At 44.7% G+C, this 21,017-nt stretch overlaps 1 protein-coding gene across 2 annotated transcripts in view; it reads left to right on the plus strand.

Annotated features, from left to right (window-relative positions):
- The window catches only part of FBXW4 (F-box and WD repeat domain containing 4), a 67,144-nt gene that overhangs the window by 4,478 nt on the left and 41,649 nt on the right, over nt 1-21,017 (plus strand). For both annotated transcript variants that reach the window (XM_054206328.1, XM_054206327.1), the window contains exons 2-5: nt 6,523-6,618; nt 9,390-9,575; nt 10,733-10,865; nt 13,449-13,543. In XM_054206328.1, coding sequence (XP_054062303.1) covers nt 6,523-6,618; nt 9,390-9,575; nt 10,733-10,865; nt 13,449-13,543 — 510 coding nt within the window. The remainder of the gene's footprint in view (nt 1-6,522; nt 6,619-9,389; nt 9,576-10,732; nt 10,866-13,448; nt 13,544-21,017) is intronic.

The following is a 21,017-nucleotide window of genomic DNA, read 5'->3' on the forward strand; positions in this document are numbered from 1 at the left end:
CAAAGCCTTTGGGGTTTTTGGTGAGTATAGTGATATTACAGTTGTGTCTGGTGGCCTGTGTCTGTTTTGCCAGCTGTTGTACAGGCCCAGCAAGAGCAGTCTCTGCCCTGACCAGCTTGCTGCCTAAATAGCCAGGGTAAACAAGGGCTGGGAGGGGAAGCAGAGGCAGAGAGATGTCAGCCAAGCTGCCCTCTGTGCAGCAGGTCAGTGTCAGAGCCAGGAATAGCAGAGGGTGCTTTAAGCCTTCATCCAGTGCCTGCTTGCTGGACCACCTTGGACTGGAGAAATCGGAGAGGCAAGGACCTCATTGCAAGGTGGCTCTTTATTTAAAGCATGGAAGAAAGGAATAAAGTTGCAGCTGGGCTAAACTTATTTCCTCTTTGTTACAAAGGAATTTTAGAGGGCATGTTAAAAGTTGCAACCTAAATAGCTTGACAGTGTGCTCTTTGTAATATATTAATAGCTGTTGTCAAAATATAGAAGTGTCCCACTGTGTTTTACCTCTCCCTGTCTCCTGGTCTGCCTAGCCCACTAGGATCATGGTATATTCTCCAGGTTGGAGAAACAGATTCACTAATGGGTAAATTTATCATCTTTGAGTATTTAAGCACTTGTGTAAGCATTTCTGTGAGTTAATAAAAGCTGTGTTTTCTCCAGATCCTGGAAAAATATATACACCTGCAGGAGCAGGAAATGGCCAATCTATGCAAGTCAAATCCAAATGCAAACTGCAGCAATCATAGGAGACCTCTGCCTTCAGTACAGGAGGGGGAGGGCATGTGAGTGCCTGTAAAGCTGCTTCAGTTTCCTTCATCTTTTGAAACTTGTTTTATCAAAGTTTCATTACTTTAAGTCAGAAATGAAGTAGGCAATGAACTGGTGCAGATGATGCAGAGGGGAATACTCTGGGGAGGATACTGCAATAATGGCAAAAGCCTGGAAGAGGGCACACAGCTATTGCTTTGTGCTGGAAAAGTCAGTGTTTTGTAGAAACTCCTGTTATGTTAGTTCTTATTCCCTCTTAAACTGCTAGTTCTGGACAGGACAGATCTGCCAGGACAGCTCCACAATATTGAAACTGCTTCTTGTTTTGGGAATGTGAAATTGTTTGTAAGAGTTCTTTCAGACCCTTTCCATAAAATCTTCATGAGTTCAAAGTGGAAAAAGAATTTTATCTAGTTCAGAGCTTAAAAAAAAATATGTATGCTGTGCTTGTTGCTATTGTCCCTGTAACCTGCATAAATGAACTAGCTATGGGTTATTTCACTGTATCCAAATACTACCCCGACAGCCTACTCTTTGGAATCAGAATATACATGACAACTATTGAGCAGAGGCAGGTTTTCTCAGATCTTCTCAGGGCTGTGCATTTTTTTGAAGCAGCCCAGATTTCATCTCCAAAAAGCCTACCTAAGTCCCTGAGAGAAGCCAAACCCTGCCTGGAGTTTCTAGTCGTGTTGCCATTGCAATTGCTTGTAAGGGAGAGGGCATCCAATGGCAGAGTGGTCTGGCCTCGGTCTTGGTGATGATGTTTTTTTGGGAAGCCCAGGTGAAGGTGTGTGTCTTTGCTGTGTGTACAGAAATTTGCCTGCAGCTCTGGTTCTTATTAGAGTCTCTGGCTTCTTCATGCAGGTGAATGAGAGCTGTGAAGTGAAGCAGTGAACCTACACAGCCTGGTAGCATCTAAATGAGATAGCATAGACATACTCAGAGGAGGCAAGAAACAGCGAGAGAAGTGCCTGCAGAGCTCTCTTCCATGTCAGAGTTATGTGAACCCATGTCAAATAGGAAGGGGGGGAGCATAGAAGACAGACTGAACCTGGCGGTAAGCTAAATAAGGGTCATATGCTAAAGGAATTCAGGTGGAATTTTTGTCCTGGAAGAGACATTTTGAAAGCTGGATGACTTGTTGAGGACAGCAACAGCAGCTCTGGACATAAATAGCTTTTCCCTCTCGGCTGTCTGTTGGTGGCCCATGAGTTGTAACTGCACTGAGACCCTGCCACTTAACAGGTGTGTCCCCATTACACAAATAAGTGCAGTTGGCCCCTGTGTTAGCCATCCCTGCCACAGGGCCAAGGTTGAAAGTGGGGCTTAGCCATTGTGACCTATTTGTTCCTCTGTATGACCCTTCCAGTCAGGCCTGAGGCAGGTTGGTGACAGCTTTTATGCAGACAGCAGATTTTGTCCACAGAAGAGATTTTGTCTCAGCAGGTCTCTGCAGAGTTGCATTTCCTGATGAGCTCTTCAGCACTTAAAATGTAGCAAAACGTGAAGGACTTTGGTGGGTTAGGATGCCCCATGCAGCTGGGAAAATATACAGTATGACATGTTGGTGTTATCTTCTGTAACACGGTACGTGTTGTTGCAGGCACCATTGTTTTGTCACATGCTGAAATTGTAGATGGCTGGTAGAAATCTCTCCAGGATGCAGTAAAGCACAGAAGCTCTTGCTATTACAGAAATACCGTTTCTGGTGGCAAAGGACTTTGGCTCGGGAGGGGATCATTGAAGCTAAAAACTGTTGGAGGTGAAGCTCTAGGAGGAGATGTGCTTAGTCTCTGGCTGAGTGATTCTTTCTTTCGTTACTTTCCTTTGGGACCCAGGCCAGCAACTGCCATGGTGTCTGAGGTCACCTGGGTCAGTGGTGCTGTGGGGGGATAGTCTCAGTCTCTCACTTCAGCAGCTGGGAAGTGTGCTCCAGAAGGAATATTACATTTCTTCTGGTAACTCTGCCAAGAAAGAGAGGAAATCCATAATTTGAGCAAAATACTTTAACTTTTTTTTGTAGGGTGGGATGACGTAGGAAGGGGGAAATGAAAAATCCTTTATAATGGGTTGCTTGGGATGGCTTTTATCCTCTCTCTCAGGCTGTAAGAAGTGTTCAACTTCTCTTTCTTAGTGTGACGAAGTCTTTGTGAAAAGAGCTTCCATCAGGAATGCATGCAATCGGAAACGTTAGTGCAAGTCACTTATTACACCACATGGTTTGGGATCCTCGTAGAGTGGGTTTTTGATTAATTAATTAATAACAAAGATAGCCTAGCATGTTCTGGATTGTGTAACTTTGAGCTGTTAATAGTTGTGATGCCCTAGCAGGGGTGGTAAAATGATGGACTCTGGGCTTTAAGAACGTTTTGCTTGAATTTAATTGAGTTTTCACATTCAGTGTTTGCTGGTTCCTTCCTCCTGTGTTTCCTGTCATCCCTCTAGGATGTTGGGCTATGCTTCCGTTGCTTTACGATACAGTGCTGTGTAGGTCCTGCTGAAAATAGCAGTCTTTCCTCGGTAAGCCAGCCCTCAGCAGTCTTGGAATTCACTGTTGGGTGGCTTCTCTGAGAACATGGATGCCAAGATCTTGATTTCACATCAGAGCACTTAAGCATGTGGCTTAGTTTTTTGATTAAGAAAGGTCAAAGTATTCATTGGCTGGTGGATACTGGTCCCTCCACAACATTTTACATAGCATTTGTCTTCATAAGGTGGGTTAGCCTCCCGAATCTTTGGATGTTCAATGCAGTTGCTGAAGTGGGAGGTGCTTGGTTAAGTCCACCACTCGGTGTAGATGTGTGATGTCTGTTGATTGTCTCAGGTCATCATGGAACAATTCTTAAAGATTTGCAAGTGTAGAAAGTATGTTGATCGTGATTGAAGCAAAATGGTCTCTGTAGGGGAGAAAAGAATCTTTTTTTTATCAAATAATTAAGTTTATATGGTGATGCCCTTTTTAACTTTCTAAGATTTGAGAACTGCTCTCATGCATTGCGTTGATGCTTATCACGTTTTTCGATGTATTCTGGGAGTTGCTCTGGGGGGTGCTGTTGAGGAAGCAAATCAAATTACCAAATTATATCTCAGCACTTGATTCTATCAGTGGGCTTGATTTAACTTCTCTTCTGGATCAAATGTCTTTGACCAACACTTGAAAATCATTGCAGTTCAATCTCTGCTACCCTGGTATTGGCGAAGGAGAGGATTGTATCAGTCCAATTTCTACATCCCCTTTCTCCTAGCCTCCATATGTTCTTGTCCCCTTTCTTGCCTCCATTTTGAATAAATAAAATGTCTGGGAAATAAAAGGTGGATGTTTCTAAGATGTGTTTAAATGAGCTGCATCCAGAATTGCTACACAGAGGAGGAAGGCTGGATAAATAATATTAATAGTAAACCAAACAAAACTCACCAAAACCCTACCAAACCTCCCCTATAGAGTCCTCCCTACCCAACTCTTGCCCCTTCCAGACAGGAACAGTTGAATTGCATGAAAGAAAGAGGTGTCTGTTACAGGAGTAATTGCAATAGTGGACTGGTACTGTGGGCCAAGCCAATGTGTGACTCTTCTGAAATTCCCCTTTCAGCAGCAGGAGGATCAAGGTCTGCCCTCCAACTAGAAAAGTGACCAGCAGTGTAGGATGGAGGCTGCATTTTTGACCTTGGATTCACCTTTTTCATAGTCTTGGAAATTGCATCTAGCCTTAGTAGGGTTTGTGTGTTGAGCTCAGGATGTCTGGTTGGGCCAGTACGCATTGGGAGGAGGTTGTGGAGTGAGTGCGTTTTCCATCACTGTGCAAGCTGGTGACTTAAAATCTGTACATGGGGAGAACTTAACTGAGGGTTGAGTGTGGAGAGAAGTGTTTTGGAGTAATAAATGGAATTGGATGTAGGCGGAGAGCCTGAACTCTGTCTGGGAGAGTAATAAGCAATGAGGAGGCTGCTGGGCCTGACCTGACTTTTCAGTGCTGTGCGTTCCTCATCTCAGATGCTATCTGGCCCCACGAGCTCCTGCAAGTGTTCTTTTTTTAAAAAGGAATTCCTCTTCTTGCAGCCTAGGCTAACTCTATATAGTTTTATTATTATTATTTTTTTTAAAGAGTTAGGAGAAATAAAGAGCTCGTAGCTTCCTAAATTCAGTTTTATTTGGTGTGGCTCTACTGATCATAAACTTATAGTTGCAAAGCTTTCTAGAGGACGAAAGGCTTTTCTGTGTGTGGCTTCTGTTTTTGTTTAAAAAGGGTCACGTGCCCAGGAATGCAGTCAAATTATAATGGTGACTAAGTGCCGGAAAGCATAGAAAAGGGGAGGAAAGGGTGAACAGAAAAAAAGGAGCCTGAGGCTATGGAGGGAAGGCTGGGAAAATAAGAATCTGGCCAGGCCTCAGGGCCCGGTTAGGGATTCCTACACCCATTAACAACCACAGGAGATGTTTATTTACAGGGAGCTAATCTTTGTTTTAAAAATGACAGAGTACCCCAAAATCTTGCTTTTGGGAAGTGGGTTGGGGGCACAGCAGGGATAAGAGGAGGGAACTGGTTCTGATTGGACACCAGTTCCCATCTCTCAAGGATCTTCCCTTCATCCTATGCATCTGGGAACACTGGCTGTTGAGAAATGCATAAAAGGAGGATAAAAGTCTTGTAATCTAGTGAGTGGTTCACAACCCCTAGTTACAAAGGATAGCTTTCAAGAGTTTCTTCTTGTTTGTACTTTTGTGATCTTTTCTACCTAAGCAGCTCCATCAAGGATACTGAATAATTAAGTTTATGATATGAGAAAGGTGGGAGCTAAAACTGCCTTCCCCCCGCCCTCCCCCCATCCTGTAATCAACCCTGGATCATGAAAGCAAAACGGATGTTGAACAGCTGCTTGAACTGGGTATGTTCATGTACACTCTAAAGAGACCTTGATCCCAGGTCTCTGTGGTACCCACCTTTTGTCACCTCTTGAGCTGTGTTGATCTTGGCTTGTCTCGGCTTGTCCCAATAACTTTGATTTGTATCCCAGCAACTGCTTATGAACTACAGTCTCTCTTTTACTAACTTTGACTGTAAGTAGAGAATTTTCCAGTGATGTGGTGCAATTCTCTATCCTTTGGTGAGCTGCTGCAAAAGATAGTCCATCTTGAGGCGTGTGTGCATTAGGTGGCTATACAGATGGATGAATTTTAGTTTGAACATATCTTGATTTCTGATTATTCTATCTGGCTTTGTGATTGTCAGGCAGGTGAGAGTCTGGAGCATTTTCTTTACTAGTCTTCTGGCTAGATATGCTCTTCTGGCTTCTAGTTTCAGTGTTCTGCTGACTAGTGTTTCTTCCATCTGTTCTGGTATGGTGTTGTCCTTATCTTAACTGGCTTACTTTAGTCTTTATTAGAAGAGTGATGTCCTGTTTCTCTGGTTGTTCTCATAGTATCTTTCTGTGTCATCTTGTTTTGATTACATTTTGTCTGAACCGGTGGTGCATTCAGTATACGAGATCAGGTTTTGATCAGATTTAAGGATTGTACACTAGTGATCATTAGGGATGGCTTTCTTCACTGATAAGTACCCACTCTGCTCAGTGTTCCTTTCTTGTCAACTCTCATGAGTGCGCTTGCTCTGGTGTGGCTCAGGCACCATCAGTGTTTGCCATTTCATCGTTTGTGGAACCAGAGTGAGAGCACACCTGTGACCAGCTTGAGTGTATTTGTTATATGTATAGTATCAGTCCTGGTTGCTAATCTCATCTCTCTTCCTTTGTCTGCAGAGCGGCTGGCATTCCAGTGAAGGAAAGGGTGAAAGTATCTCAGAACTGGAGGCACGGACGCTGCCGAAGGGAGACAGTCCTGAAATGGAAATGCAAGCAAGTGTCTCCTTTCTCTTCTACTTTGTTCTGTATCGGCTGCTTTGGGGCCTTGGGTCTGTGTCTGTGCTCTGAAATGAGATGTTTCCTGCTCCTTGTGATCCACGGGGTCTTACAAGTGTTGTCGCTGGCCTGATTTGGATGTTGCTGGCTAGCTGGATGTGGGGTAACTGAAGTTGCTGTCTTGCCCTAGAGGTTTATTCTGAGAGTCAAGAGCTCCTCTCTTACTAAGAGCTTGAATTTGGCATTGTTCTGATCTGTGCAGTTCTAGTCGGATTTAGCGATCTTTACTGCAGACTTCAAACTGTTATATTCCTATCTATTGCTGTATATCATGAGCAATTTTCTGTCCTGCTCTCACAGTGATCATACCTTGGTCCCAGACGTGAACTTACGTGTCCCCTCGGAATGCTTGGTTTGTCTCCTGTGCTTTATCCTGGCCCCTAATTTGGATGTACGAATCTAAAATGCCAATTGCCATTCTTCTACCTTATGTTTCTTCATTCTCCTACCTTATGCTTCCCTCCTTCACTGGAAAAAAAAAAAAGGCATATTTGATATAAGAGCAGATTGTTAAATTATTGCTTGCAAAGGCATACTCAGCTTTCAAAGCAAAGAATAAGATAGGTCTCTTGTCTGAAAAGCACATCTGAATTTTCAGACTTCACATCATCGGATAGAAGGAGAAATGAGAAAGATTATGGTTTGTTAGCTGCTGAAAAACAGGGACCTGCTATTGAGATTTCATGCCTTTTTGTGCTGTGTAGATTGAAGTAGTGGATAATGTGCCACTGCTTGTCTAAAGTCTTGGGAACAGCTGTAATGAGCAGAGTGGTTTTTGGTGCAGGTTGTATACCTGCCTTTGAAGTGCTTGCAACCATCTGTGAAGACAGGCTCAGTGGATGTTAGAGATCATTACTAAACCAGCTTCCCAAGTGAAAAGGCAAGGACTGATTTAATGAGGCCACCGTCCAAACTGAATCCTCTAATTTTGATTTATCCTGCTTCAAATTTGTTACTTCTCCTTATGAAAAAGCCATAGAAAAAAGTAAAAAGCTAAACTGCAGCATGAAGAGAGCCACAGAAACTGGCTGTAGTCTAGGCAAGCTGGATATTCACTTGCTTTTAGAGGACTGCGTAGGAGTGGAGGAAGGAAGGGGAAATCAAAGCCCGCCTAAAACCAAAGCTGCTGCTCCAAAGATGCCTCTTATTTTTTCCATGCATATGATCAAGTCCCAAATGAACGTTATAACCTATACTCAACTTCTCTGCCTGTGTGACTAAAAGCCCGTTATTGGAGATGAATGCAGGCAAGCAGGAACCTTCTGTCTAATAAGCAATCTTGTCATCTTGCTTGTTTCTAGTTCCTCGTTGTAGTGTTATAAGTGTGGCTGTGCTTAATGGCTTTGACACAGAAAATCATGGCCTCTGAGGATGAATAATCGCAAAAAAGAGGGAGACAGGCATTTATGAGAGGGCCTCTTCTTTCAAAACAGTTTGTTCCTCAGTAGTTCAAAAACCGAAAGGCTGCTCTATGGAACAGCTCTGGTTTTGCTCAGTGTTTGCACAGGTATTGGTGCACTTGGCAATGACTGCAGAGTGGAGACAATTTCATGCATCCATGCCCCACAGGATACAAGCCCCACGTCTCTTTGTATCTAGCCTTGCTGTATCCAGAGGCCTATTTGCTGATTTTTCTGGTGGCTACACAAAAGGATGATCTTGAGCAAAGACCTTACTGCCTAAGTGTGCATTGTAGCCTTTTCTGTATTTTGGTTTTGTTTCAATAATAAATAAATTTCTTGTGATGACAGACTTGATTCAGACATTGCTTGAGTGTCTCCTCCTCCTCTTGGTCTCCCAGGAGGGGAAGCATATTTTTTATTTGTAACTTCAATTTCAAAATACTTTGGAACAGGTCCTTTAGCAGTCCACTGCTCTTGTCCTGGAACCTGCCACTGTTCCATAGGTAGCAAGGGGCATATAGGGTGAATGGGCTCTTCTGAAAGACAGGCAACAGAAAACAGGAGGTTGCTCTGCAGTTGCTTTTGGCTCAGCAGTGGAAGAGGTGTGAATGTAGAAAAATACCTCCTCTATATGATGAGAACAAAGTTCTTGGATAGCCTCAGGCTTGCCCTGCTGCTTTACGTATCAGTATATAGAGAATGCAGGAGGTGGGGGACTTTCTGTCTGTAGGAAGACCGGTGTTATTTGATGAGACCTGCTCCCCTGCTCAGATGCATGTGAAACAATGGCAGCTTTGTGGTCTCTGCTGGGCATCAGCAAATAATGTGCATTATCAAGGCTGACTGCACCAAGAGCTCTGGGCTCTGGTGCGGGCTGTTGGAAATGCTTGGTGTAGCTCACAAATGCCTGATACTCTAGTTTCTTAAAAAGTATAGGGCTCATGAAGAGCGGTCAGGGAGCCTTAAGTATTTCCTATGTAAACTCACTAGACTCTTGGTCATCTTCTCTTTCAGAGATTCCATGCTTCCTTTTCCTCAGCTCTTCGTTAGAAAAATGCCAGCGATGCAATATGCTTTGTATGTTGCTGGAGAAGCTTTGCTTCTTAACTCTGTTACTATATTAAGCCCTGCTGTTGCATGTGACTAGAAGCCCCAGCTTCACAGTTTTCTTGAGTGGGCATTTGCTTTTGTTGATATGTTTACATATGCAATCTTTTTTTTTCTTTTTGTGTGTAAGGTTTTTTTTTTTTGTTTTCTTCTCTTCTCCCCACCCCTTCACTCCCCCAACCTGCTGTCCGTTTCCAGTTTGATGCCCTGGATGGAGCTGGATGGCGAGTATCTCTATCTGTCTCAAGCGGAGAACATCCAGGCTTACCGGCTCTGTCCAGACGGTGCAGGTTTGCAGCGTCACCCTCAAGCTATCTTCTCTGGTCACCAGGAGGATGTATGTCGCTTTGTTCTTGTCAACTCCCACATCGTCAGTGGAGGGGGGTAAGTTGGGTGAATGAAGGAGCCCAAGGAGTGTGGCAGTGAAGTTGGAAAGGTTTTCTGTAACTCCAGCCCAGTGCAGAGGGGTCAGTCTTGCTACGCACTATCCTCACACTTGGCTGTGTTCAACTGCTGCTGTTTCCTCTGTTATGATTTCGTTCTGGCCTGAAAAAGCTTCTACTACAGCAGTGGAGGAGCTGAGTCTCATGCTGTTGACCTTATAAAGTGTCCTTTTCTCTTCTGAACTTGTGTAGATGTCGACAGAATTGTTGAATTGGGATTGACTGATGTGCGATTTTGATTTCTTTCCCTGTTAGAGCCTGGGTAGCTAGACTGTGTTTTGATATTCAGAACTGCTGCTTAGCTGGGACTGCCGTGGTGCATAAAGCTTTCTAGAGACAAGTATATGTTTATTAGACCTACTGATATAATTGTGGAAAGGAGGAAAACTGCCAAGCATTCCAGCACACGCACACTCCTCCAATTAATTTTGCATTTGACTGGCCTTTTTCAATTACAGCAAATGACAGAACTGTTATTTATAAAGTTTTAGCTATTAATATACAGAGCACTTAAGCACACAATTGGGAAATGCAAGCATGGCTGTCTGCTGTGACTATCTTGAGACTCTCCCTGGTGAACTGTAGCCCAAAATTCATGTGAAAATGAAGGTATGCGTTTAAAATTCCAGTAACTGTATTGGTTGAAAAAAGTCTAAATGTCGTTGTAGTTAATTCAAAGCACAATACCCTGCACGGCTGCTCTGAAATGAATGAAAAGCTGAGGTTGGACGTGGGTGAGAATGACCTCTCACTTGTTCCCTTACTCCAGCCATTCAGCATCCAACCAGGATTCTGGCAAGCTCGAAGCAGCAGGAGGAGGAATGGCTACTCTGCTAGTTTCTGCAGCTTAACACGAAGTGGAGGGGGAAAGATAGCCAGGAAAATTGTCATGTGTGGCAGATCAGGCTTTGACTGGCCAGATGTGGGATTGCAAGAGAACAGGTGATGTGCGAGGAGTGGAGGGTTAATAATGCTCCATGAATTTCAGCTCTCCTGAGAGATTAGTCTTGGTCTTTTTGTGGCACTCCTAAGCACTAATGGAAGGTCCAAGGGACATGCAGCTGATACAGACTCCCTGCCTGGGGATTTGTTTTTCAGAGATGGAAATATTGTCCTTCACAAGATCCATGGCTCCTACAGCGTCAAGTTCTCTGCACATGAGCAGGAGGTGAACTGTGTGGACTTCCAAAGTGGCCTCATTGTCAGTGGCTCCCGAGACAGAACAGCGAAGGTGAGCAGTAAAGTTCCAGCAGCTGCAGGTGCTGCTGCAGAAGTGACCTCAGAGGTCCTGTGTCATGGGTGTTTAAGTGTCAGCAGAACACTTTGTGAGCCCTATCTTGTATGTCTGCATGAGGAGTGCTGGGTACCTTGGCGTAGGTTTGTGTCTCTGAAAAGATGGTTGCTGTGTCAAGCTTTTAGCAAAGAGATTTGGCAGTACTTTATGACATCAGCTGTTGGTTTAAACTAGGAAATGCAGAAGGCAGCAGCTGATGTACAGTGAAAGAAGCAAAACATCTGTCTAACACTGTAATGGAGATCCCTGCCAGTTAGTCTGAAACTTGCCATATGTATCTCAAGCACATCCTTGATTTGTGATACAGTGTTGCTTCACATGCTCCCTGTTGTATATTTGATCACTTTAAGAGATAGCATGACGTCTTTTGCAAATTCATGGGGTTGTGGTTTGTTTATTTGTGGGTTTTGGTGTCATTTTTTAAAAAATTTATTTATTTAATTTTTTAATGGTTCTTGGTTTGCAAACCAGGAGTGAAGTTAGTCTATGAATACTGTTAGCTCCCATTTTTATTTTTCTCTTCCAGTTGGCATCACTGAATCCTGTCACATAATTTTTGGCTATTTCTTTTTGAGGCAAGGCGTTGTTTTTTGTCCTTCTGGATCTGATTGGCAGTGCAGTGTTCCTACACAGACCTGGAGACTTGTTCTCCTGAGCTGTAATGAGCTCTATTTTAGTAGTTTAGAAAACTCCATGTAGGTGTTTCACCCTTGTCCTGCTAGCATGATGCAGTACCTGTAGCATCTTTGCAACCACTTGTTTCATTGTTGGAAGTGGTTGCTGTATGTTGAAAGCTTTGGCTTTCAGAGTAGACTGATGGATACTCTTGGTCCCTGGTACATATCATAGAGCATTAATGGAGTGAAGAGGAAAAACTTCTGTTCCTGTTTTGCAAGAGGGGAAGCTGGGACAAAGAAAGACTTAAATGTGTCTTTCGAGGTTTTATAGGAAGTGTGTGGAAATGGGTAACTAACTGACAGGCTGCTGAGCAGCATAACACTATCTATTTTGTTTTGTCGCTCTGTATGTGTGTACTTCTGGGTAAAAATCACTCCTAAGCAGAGCAGTGTTCTGGTGCAAAGGTTACTGTTGGGGATGCTGCTTGTCTTCTGGGAGCAAGGCCTCGATGCTGCTTTGTGTCACACTTAAGCAGGGGCTGCTCCTCTCTGTTCTGTGGAGCCTCTTTGCTGGGATAGTGCCTTCATGCTGCTTCCCTGGCAGCTGGAGGACAGAACTCCCCGACCTTGAGAACAAATTCCTGAAGGCCAGAGGGGAATTTAAGGCTGTTTTTCTTGGAGCTGGTGTGCGATCTTGCCCACCCAGTGCTCCCCACAGCATAGTCTCTAGGGATATTCGCCTCTTATTTTTTATCATCTCTTTTGTAGGCTGTCTTGTTTGCGTGAATGTGACTCTTGGAGGGTGGAAGGGAATCCCTACCAGCCTTTTAAAGGGGCTCTAAGCATCTAAGCTATTGAGGGCTCTGCTGAGTGTTGATTAGGCCTAAGCCCTGAAGAGCTGCTAATGTACATTCCTGTGTGATAGGCACCAGATAGTGTGCTCTGAGCAATATTTTTAACCTGTAGGAGATAGGGTTGCCTTAAAAGAGTTAAGCTTTTCTACTGCTTTTGCTGACACTAGGTGCTAAATTCCCCGCTGACAAGAATAGCCTGCAATCCTGGGCATTATCAACAAACAAACAAATAGGGCACTCCCAGCTTTGAAGTCTTGAAGTGAAACATTGGGGGTTGGTTACGGAGAACTGAGGGGCTCGAGTCCTGTGGGCCCAGAATGAAGGCAAGGTGGAGAAAATGAAGGCCACAAGCAGAAGCCCCAGCAAGAATCTGGAAGGCTTTATTAAGAGCCAGAAACAAAGGGATGTGTGTGGTGAACTGGTGGAAAGGGATGTGCATGTATGCACAGGTGGGGAAGGGAAGAGATTCTCTCACATTGTAGGTGAGCAAGGAGGGCCTGTTTGAAAATAGCCTGGGGTACACTTAAGAAACTTTGTCAAAAGGAGTAGGTTTATTAAAAAAAAAAAAAAAAAAAAAAAAAAAAAACCCCAAAAAAAATAAACCCAAAAAACTATTTTACAGGATAGTGAATGATTGATTTTATAGATAATATGAATGGAATTTTTTCAGAGATGGTACAAAGTTTTCCCACACTGTTCAAGAGAACAGCAGAGATTTGAACAAATCCCACTTCTTATTTAATTAGCTATGGAAGATGAGAAGTCTCTGTGTTGAGTGCTGCCCTAGAGAGCATGTGGTGATGGGTATGCTCTCTCTTTTACCAGTGGGATGGAAGATCATACTCATAAGCTGAATCTTTGTGTAACTTTAAGTGCTTGTTTCTGCCAGTGACTGGAGGCTTTGCTCCTCAAAAATAAGTAGTGGAATTTCAGGGAGAGGATCTTGGGGAAGGTGTGCGTGGCAGTTTTAGCAGCTCTTCCAGCACAACATTAGCAGTGTGCATCCTACCTTCTGGGTGATGTGGCATAACATGCATCTCTCTCCTTAGGTTTGGTCCCTGTCCGCGGGCAGAGTTGGGCAGTGTCTACATACAGTGCAGACAGAGGATCGAGTGTGGTCCATTGCTATCAGCCCACTATTAAGGTAACTGAGATCTCTTTATTCCCAATTTCCAACAGAGAGAAGTAAAGGCGCTGAATAGACTGTGTGTCCACAAATCTCTCTGAGGCACTAGTGTGACACTTCAGGGACTTGATTTGGGTGGAGGCTGATTAGATGCTTGTGCCTGCAGCAGGAGCTCAGAGAAGAGTGTGTGGTCTCTGTTCCCCATAACAGTAGAGTGATCCACTCATAAAGAGGCTGTGAAAATGGCCCTGCAATCCTGTTACTCTCTCAGGTGGGACCTGCTCATTCTTACTTGTAGAGCAAACTCTCTGACTTGCTAATTTGAAGCAATGAGCCAGATTCTCTTGAGGTCTTTTGTACTGAAAAGATGCCAATTTGTATTCACATTCTCTGGCAGGAGAGGAAAAAGAAATGTCCCTGCTTGGGAGCTGTGTGTGGTGATTAGAGCTTGGTTTTCTTTGAGCATGCTGAACTGGGAAAGATGGAAGTGGAGTTCAGGGATGAGGTTTTTCTAGCCTCTATTGCCTGTAGCCCTGTGCTTCTAGTGTGTCTGTGATGCTACAACTTCAGCTTGGGAGGCAAGAGCAGTACCTGCACCAGTGTCTTCCAGGGTGTTCTTCAAAATGCTCCTGTTCTTGAGGAAGTGAAAATCTGAGAAACTTAAACTCTTGCTGTTAAAATCTTACACTGGCCAGCAACGATCTGTCTCTTTGGTTCACTGTTAAGCTGGTCTTCTGCGTGCAAGAGAGATTCTTCCTCAAGGGAGTGGGGGAAGACGACCTATTGTTGCTGCCCATGTGATGACTGCAACTAGTGAATTTTAGGCTCGCGCAAAAACAAAATGCTTTCCACAACTGCTGTCCTCATTAGATTTCCAAGCTTGTTTTGCAGGCAGCAGAGCTAATGGCATTATCAGGGAAATGACCCTTGAGGCCCACTATGATTTTGCTGTTCCCTCATCCCATTGCTCCAAGTGTTTCAGACCAGATAGTGTTTTTGAAGAAGTGCCACGTGCGTTAATGCTGCTGCAAGATGTTAGATAGAAGCCCTTTGCTGTCTTCTGTGCTGCAAGGGTCCCTCTTCTAGCAGACAGGCTCTCTCTTTAGCACCATGGCTGGTTAGAGCCCAGTGGCATACTGCTTCCTACTCCTAAGTGATGACCTACTGAGGTGGCCTCTTGTCAGGACAGTGTTCCTCTCCCTGGTGTGCACGCTTGTGCACACTCTCTGTCACAATATTTACCCACTGTCTCCCCACCCCCCCTTTCCTCCCTGCAGGGTGATAAATGGGAGGTGGTGGAACAGCTACCCCATGAACAAGTGGGCTTAAATTGTGTGCACTCTTTTCTTTTTTTTTTTTTTTTTTAATGAGACTGTGGACTGTACCAGCCTCCCCCGCTAGCCCACCCTACCATCCCCCCTTACCCCTCCATATTTTGGGGAGGGGGGTGTTTGGAGAATTAAAGCCAATTAGCCACGTCATTAATTCTTCAATTTGACGGCTGATATAGCAGGGCCTGAAACACGCTGCTGACCTCATATAATGGGAACCCTGCTCCTTAACATATTGACGATGGGAGAAGTTAATTAAAATTCCACAGAGAGAAGGTGTCGGCTAACCTATAAACCTGTCGCTTCTCAGAACAAATCGCAGCCATCCTAGAAGAGAGAGAGGATCAGAGCAGGAGGGCATGTGGTGGGGGAGGGCCAGGGCAAGGGGCAGAGGAGATGAATTTTTCACTAATAGGTTTTATTGCTTGCTGTCTAATGAGGGTGAGTATCAAAAAGATAATATCTGGTTTCTAGCAAGGTCTTCTTTGGGGAGCTCTGTGGTTTCTGTTTTACTTGCAAGAGCCCATATTTCACCTGTGTTCATTCCCTATGCACTTGTGTGTGAAGCTTTTCCTCCCTTGCAGCCCCCATTCTTCTTGCCAGAGCTTGGATGCGTTTGTTCCTCAGTGAGGCTGAACATGGCCTATAACCTCCACTTCCTCCTTAACATTTGATGTGCCCTCCTGATTCCTCCTTCTCACCTGTGCTGGTGTAAACTGAGAGCTCCTCCATAAGAATAGACAGTTCTGTGGGTGTAGAACTGCTGTAGAATCAGGCACCAATACCTAAGTATTTTGGTTCATTGTTGCTGAGAACCCACCAGCTTTCTCTATTATGAACACATAGACCTCAGGAACAGCTCAAAGCAGTTGTGCACAGTGGGGTAGGAGCTAGCTCTAGCCATTTGAAAGTGCTTTGGAGAGGCTGCAGTTTCCTGGCCTGGAGGTTTGCCAGGACTAAGACTCTAGAGTACTCAGGGTTATATTCTTACTGAACCTCAATCGTTAATGGGCAGGACTGAAACTTTTCTTCTTGCTTTTCAGTGACATCTCCCTCTGTGTGAAGCTTCCTTAGAAAGTATCACATGTGCTCCTGACCCACACTGCTGCAGCCCTGCTTTGCTAGACTGCTACTCCAATGAGCCTGTGCACCCAAACTAAGCTTCAGAGACTTGTGCTCTTGAAGTGCAGTTCCTCTGGCTTCAGGCATCTTTCTTGGGTAGTCTGCTTTGATTTGTCCGCAGTTTCCCTGTTTCACTACAGAGATCCTCCTGCAGATGTGCTGAGCTAGGGACAAGCCCTCCTTGCTCTTTGTGGAGTGATGCTGGGCTGGGTGCTTGGAGGGTCTGCAAACAGAATGATGCCTGCAAGGGAGATTAAGTAGGGTAAAAGGCGGTAAAAGGGTACCAAAAGTACCCGATCTTCTCTTAATGTGCAGGAGAAAATTGTGCTTAGTCATTTGTATAATCTTTTCAGCCATGGAATTGCCTTCACCTCTGTCCCTGGGAAGGTAATGGAGCGACTCATTCTGGATGTCGTCTCCAAACACATAGAGGAACAGGAAGTTATTGGAAGTGGTCAGCATGGATTTACCGAGGGCAAATCATGCCTGACCAATCTGATAGCTTTCTATGATGTTATAACGGGTTGGCTGGATGAGGGGAGAGCCGTAGATGTCATCTACCTTGACCTTAGCAAGGCTTTTGACACTGTCTCCCATAACATCCTCATTAGGAAGCTGAGGAAGTATGGGCTAGACGAGGTGACAGTGAGGTGGATCGAGAGCTGGCTGAGTGACAGAACCCAGAGGGTTGTGATCAGCGGCACAGAGTCCAGTTGGAGGCCTGTGACGAGTGGTGTCCCTCAGGGGTCAATACTTGGACCAATTTTGTTCAATATATTCATTAATGACCTAGATGAGGGGACAGAGTGTATCCTCAGCAAGTTTGCTGATGATACCAAGCTGGGAGGGGTGGCCGACACTCCGGAGGGCCGTGCTGCCATCCAGCGTGACCTGGACAGGCTGGAGAGCTGGGCAGAGAAGAACCTAATGAGGTTCAACAAAAGCAAGTGTAGGGTCCTGCACCTGGGAAGGAAGAATGCCAAACACCAGTATAGGTTAGGGGCGGACATGCTGGGAAGCAGCTCTGAGGAGAAGGACCTGGGGGTCCTGGTAGACAGCAAATTATCCATGAGCCAGCAGTGTGCCCTTGTCGCCAAGAAGGCCAATGGCATCCTGGGCTGCATAGGGAAGACTGTGGCCAGCAGGTCGAGGGAGGTCATTCTCCCCCTCTACTCTGCACTGGTGAGGCCACAACTGGAGTACTGTGTCCAGTTTTGGGCTCCCCAGTTCAAGAGGGACAGGGAACTACTGGAGCGAGTCCAGCGAAGGGCAACCAAGATGATTGTGGGACTGGAGCACCTCCCTTATGAGGAGAGGCTGAAAGAGCTGGAACTCTTTAGCCTGGAGAAGAGAAGGTTGAGGGGGGACCTGATTAATGTTTACAAGTACCTAAAGGGTGGGTTTAAGGAGGACGGAGCCAGGCTCTTTTCAATGGTTCCCAACGACAGGACAAGGGGCAATGGGCACAAGCTAGAACATAGGAAGTTCCGTTCAAATACACGGAAAAACTTCTTTACAGTGAGGGTGACAGAGCACTGGAACAGGCTGCCCAGGCAGGTGGTGGAGTCCCCTTCTCTGGAGATTTTCAAGACCCGCCTGGATGCAGCCCTGAGGGATGTGCTTTAGGCAACCCTGCTCTAGCAGGGGAGTTGGACTAGATGATCTCTAGAGGTCCCTTCCAACTCTGAAGATTCCGTGATTCCGTGATTCCGTGATTCACATCCATATGTGTTGTTGGAGCTTCATTGCTTTGGGGATCTCTAACAGTGCCCTGCAGGGTAGTGGGGATGGAGAGGGCATTGTGTTTCTTCTGGGTTTTCAGCAACTCTTCTGCATAGCTCTGCTGGTCAGTGTGCTTGGAACAGCAGGTCCCACATTGCTTGTCACATCAGAGACTAGAGAAGAGTTTGAGAGTATCCTTATATCCTTAAAATAGGATACTTAAGGGTGCCTCAGCTTGCTCTGGCAATTGTTTTAATTGTTCTCCAAAGCTGTCCTTCTCCATGGAGTAGTAAAATGCTGTACTTGCAGAGAGGCTGTGTACCTTAACCATGTTTCCTAGCTGCTGTAATCCCCTTCCCCCTGAGTTCATTTGCCTTTTGAACTCTGCGTCATGCAGATGTTAAACTTTCATTTACTGGTGCTTACTGCAGTGACTTATGTGTGCTCAGGGACCAGGGCAAGCCTGAGTGCAGTGGACCAATTCAAATGTGCAAAGTGAGGCAAACCCAGGGGTTTCTAGTGGAATAGTGGCACCTTCATGCTTTGTGATTCCCTGAGGTGGCAGTAGCCAGGGAAGAGAAGTGACCACTGTACACTGTTTAATTTGAGGGATAGGTTTATGGAGAAAATGAGGTCCAATTGCCTGGCATTTATGGCTGCAGAAACATAAGGCTAATGATATACGTTGTACTGCTGAAATGTTCCTTTATTTAGGGGAAAATTTGTTGCAGTTTTTTTTTCCCCTAATGATAGAGAAGCTTGTAAACTGGAGGGGAAAGAAAAAAGTGGACCTTAATGTTAAATTCATTATTAATCTTGGATTCAGAAATTCTTTGGTGTTGGATTAAAAAAAGTATTCAAATCTAAGCTGGCTTCTCCTGCTGGATCTGGCCACTGGCATGTCCTATTTAGATTTTAAAATATTTGTCATGAGAGCTTCCCATGTTGTATTCAGTGTGACGAATTTTAAACTAAGAAAAGAGATGCTGGAGGCACAAAAATGGTTTTTCAATGTGCAACTATAGATGGAGAGCTAGGAGAACTTTGGTGCAATTTGGGGCAACATTAGGCAACCGTAATGCCCCCTATTGTGGCAGTGATGTGCTTTGTGTGTGGAAGCCCAAAAGACAGTCTCTCCTTTTCCAGCTGTGTCATTGGTCTACTGCAGTACATGACTACTTCTTGCAAATGTTGCCTTGCTGAAGTGCAGGTTTTCTCCAGAGAGGAGGAAAGTTTGTACCAAAGCTATCTGCATCAAATGTTTAATTTAAAGGAAAATGAGTAGTTCTGTGAGTGGTTGAATTTAAAAAGCTAGGCTTGCTCTATCTTTTCTGATTATGCGGTGTTGTAGTTAAGACCGGACTCCTCTATTTTAACATGTTAATTTAAATCTCTGTTAACCTAATTGCCTCTCCCATGGAATATTATGGGGAAGTAATATCTGGGGAGACCTCTACCGCTGTGGACAATCTCAGACAAACTGTAAAACATACCCAAAACTTGCTGGGGACAGGAAGGAAGAGAAGGGTTACTGATGGGCACCTTGCCTGAATGGACCTCTCTTCCATTGGGAACAATCAAAATGATTAATTTTGAGGGCTTCTTTTTAATGGTTATCTGGAAACTTTTTGTGAAAGTGAAACAATCTGATCTTGCCGATTGCATTAGAGCAAAACAACCCACTTGAGTCAGAGCAACTTTGCAGTGGTTTTATCTGTACAGTTGAAGCCTTGAGGCGCAGCAGTTAGTGCTCCACTTTTATCAGCAGATATCCCCTACTGCATATCAAGATGAACTGTTGGCTGTAGTGGTGCTCTCTTTTGACCTAGCTTTGCACAGACAACCTCTCTGAGTCCGCTAGGACTTGGGACAAGTAACTGGGTTTTATTCTGGTTTGTGCATTGCCAGCAAAATAGCAGGCAGCAACAGCTCTGCGGTCCTTGGGGATCTCCGTAGAGCCTGGTTGGTTTGAATAATTGAGAGGGGACTTTGACCTGCAGCTGTTTCTTAAGCAGGGGCAGGAAGAACCTGCTCAACTGTGAGATCCCAGGGTGGACTTGCAGAGTTAGTGGTGGCGTTAACTACCATCTCTTACAGACCTCAGAGAGTGATCTGGATGCAGGTTTCTAGATACGTGTCATATAGTCATCGCTGATTTGGTGCTCTTTCACCCTCAAGCTGAAGAGCAGGAAATGAGTATCAGTTTCTCCCCTCTGAAGCTAAAATGACACCTGTGTCTTATCCATGTGCCCTGACTGTTCCCTTGATGCTGGGAGGAAGAAGACTTTGTTTTACCTTCTTTAATTTTGTGATAATGACTGTATTTGGTCTTCTTCACATGGGTGAACACGTGAAAATACATGTCCCTTTTCCTTGTCCTCTAGAAAAAAACACATGTGCAAACACTTCTGTAAGTTAAAAAACTGCAACTTACCTTTCTTCACTTCAGTTTCTTTCCTTTGCCATCTAAAGCTCATGCGACTGATGACTTGTTCCCTTTTTGTCACTTTTGGCCAATACGCTAATATATATATTTTCTGTGACTCTGTGAATTGGCTCACTAGTGGTTGTGGGCAGGTGAGCAGGTTTTGGGAGGCAGTAGCTAACTGAGTTAGAACCCAGACATCTGTTTCTAATCCTGTGGAGCTGTGATACATATTGAATTTTTTTTTTTTCCCTCCCCCTGCAGTTTTTTCTCATCTTTCCCCTTGCTTGAGGGGAAAGTCTGTCTTGGAAAGCTTAGGGGAAGCATCTTTCTTGCGCTGCTTGGTTTGCACAGGAGAACCCATCTTGTTTAATCGATGTGACAGAAGAAACTTAGTTGAGGGGGCTGGCAGCCTTATGATTTGAGGTTTCTATTTCCAGTTTGCAATTGTTTTCTCTTTGCTTTTTAAATTCGCAGAGGGAGAAGGTAACTTCACCAGACCTTGGCTGCTGTTTACCTTTACTCGGCTGTGCAGCGTGCCTTTGTTTTTCCACCTTTGATCAGTGTCCTGCCAACAGATAATTTAGCAATTGCATCCCAGGGTGGAAGTGTGGAGTTAATGTTAAAATTAGGGTTTTTTTTCCTTTCCTAACTTCTCTGGCTGATGGAGCAGAGAAGGGGAGAGGGGAGGTGAAGGGGGCCATAAATTCTAGACCCGGTGATTCTGCTCCTTGTAGAGAAACGAAAGCCTCTGATGTCTCTTCAGCACTTTCATTAACATTTAAATTAAGGGTTTGTTTTTCAGGCCGCTTCAGTCACAGCCCTTTCATAGCCTGACACATGGAGGCTGTTCTCTCTCTCTCTCTCTCTCTCTCCAGCTTGCAAATCAGTG

This window comes from Rissa tridactyla, chromosome 6 (assembly GCF_028500815.1).
Source record: "Rissa tridactyla isolate bRisTri1 chromosome 6, bRisTri1.patW.cur.20221130, whole genome shotgun sequence".
In the NCBI taxonomy this organism is placed as follows: domain Eukaryota; kingdom Metazoa; phylum Chordata; class Aves; order Charadriiformes; family Laridae; genus Rissa; species Rissa tridactyla.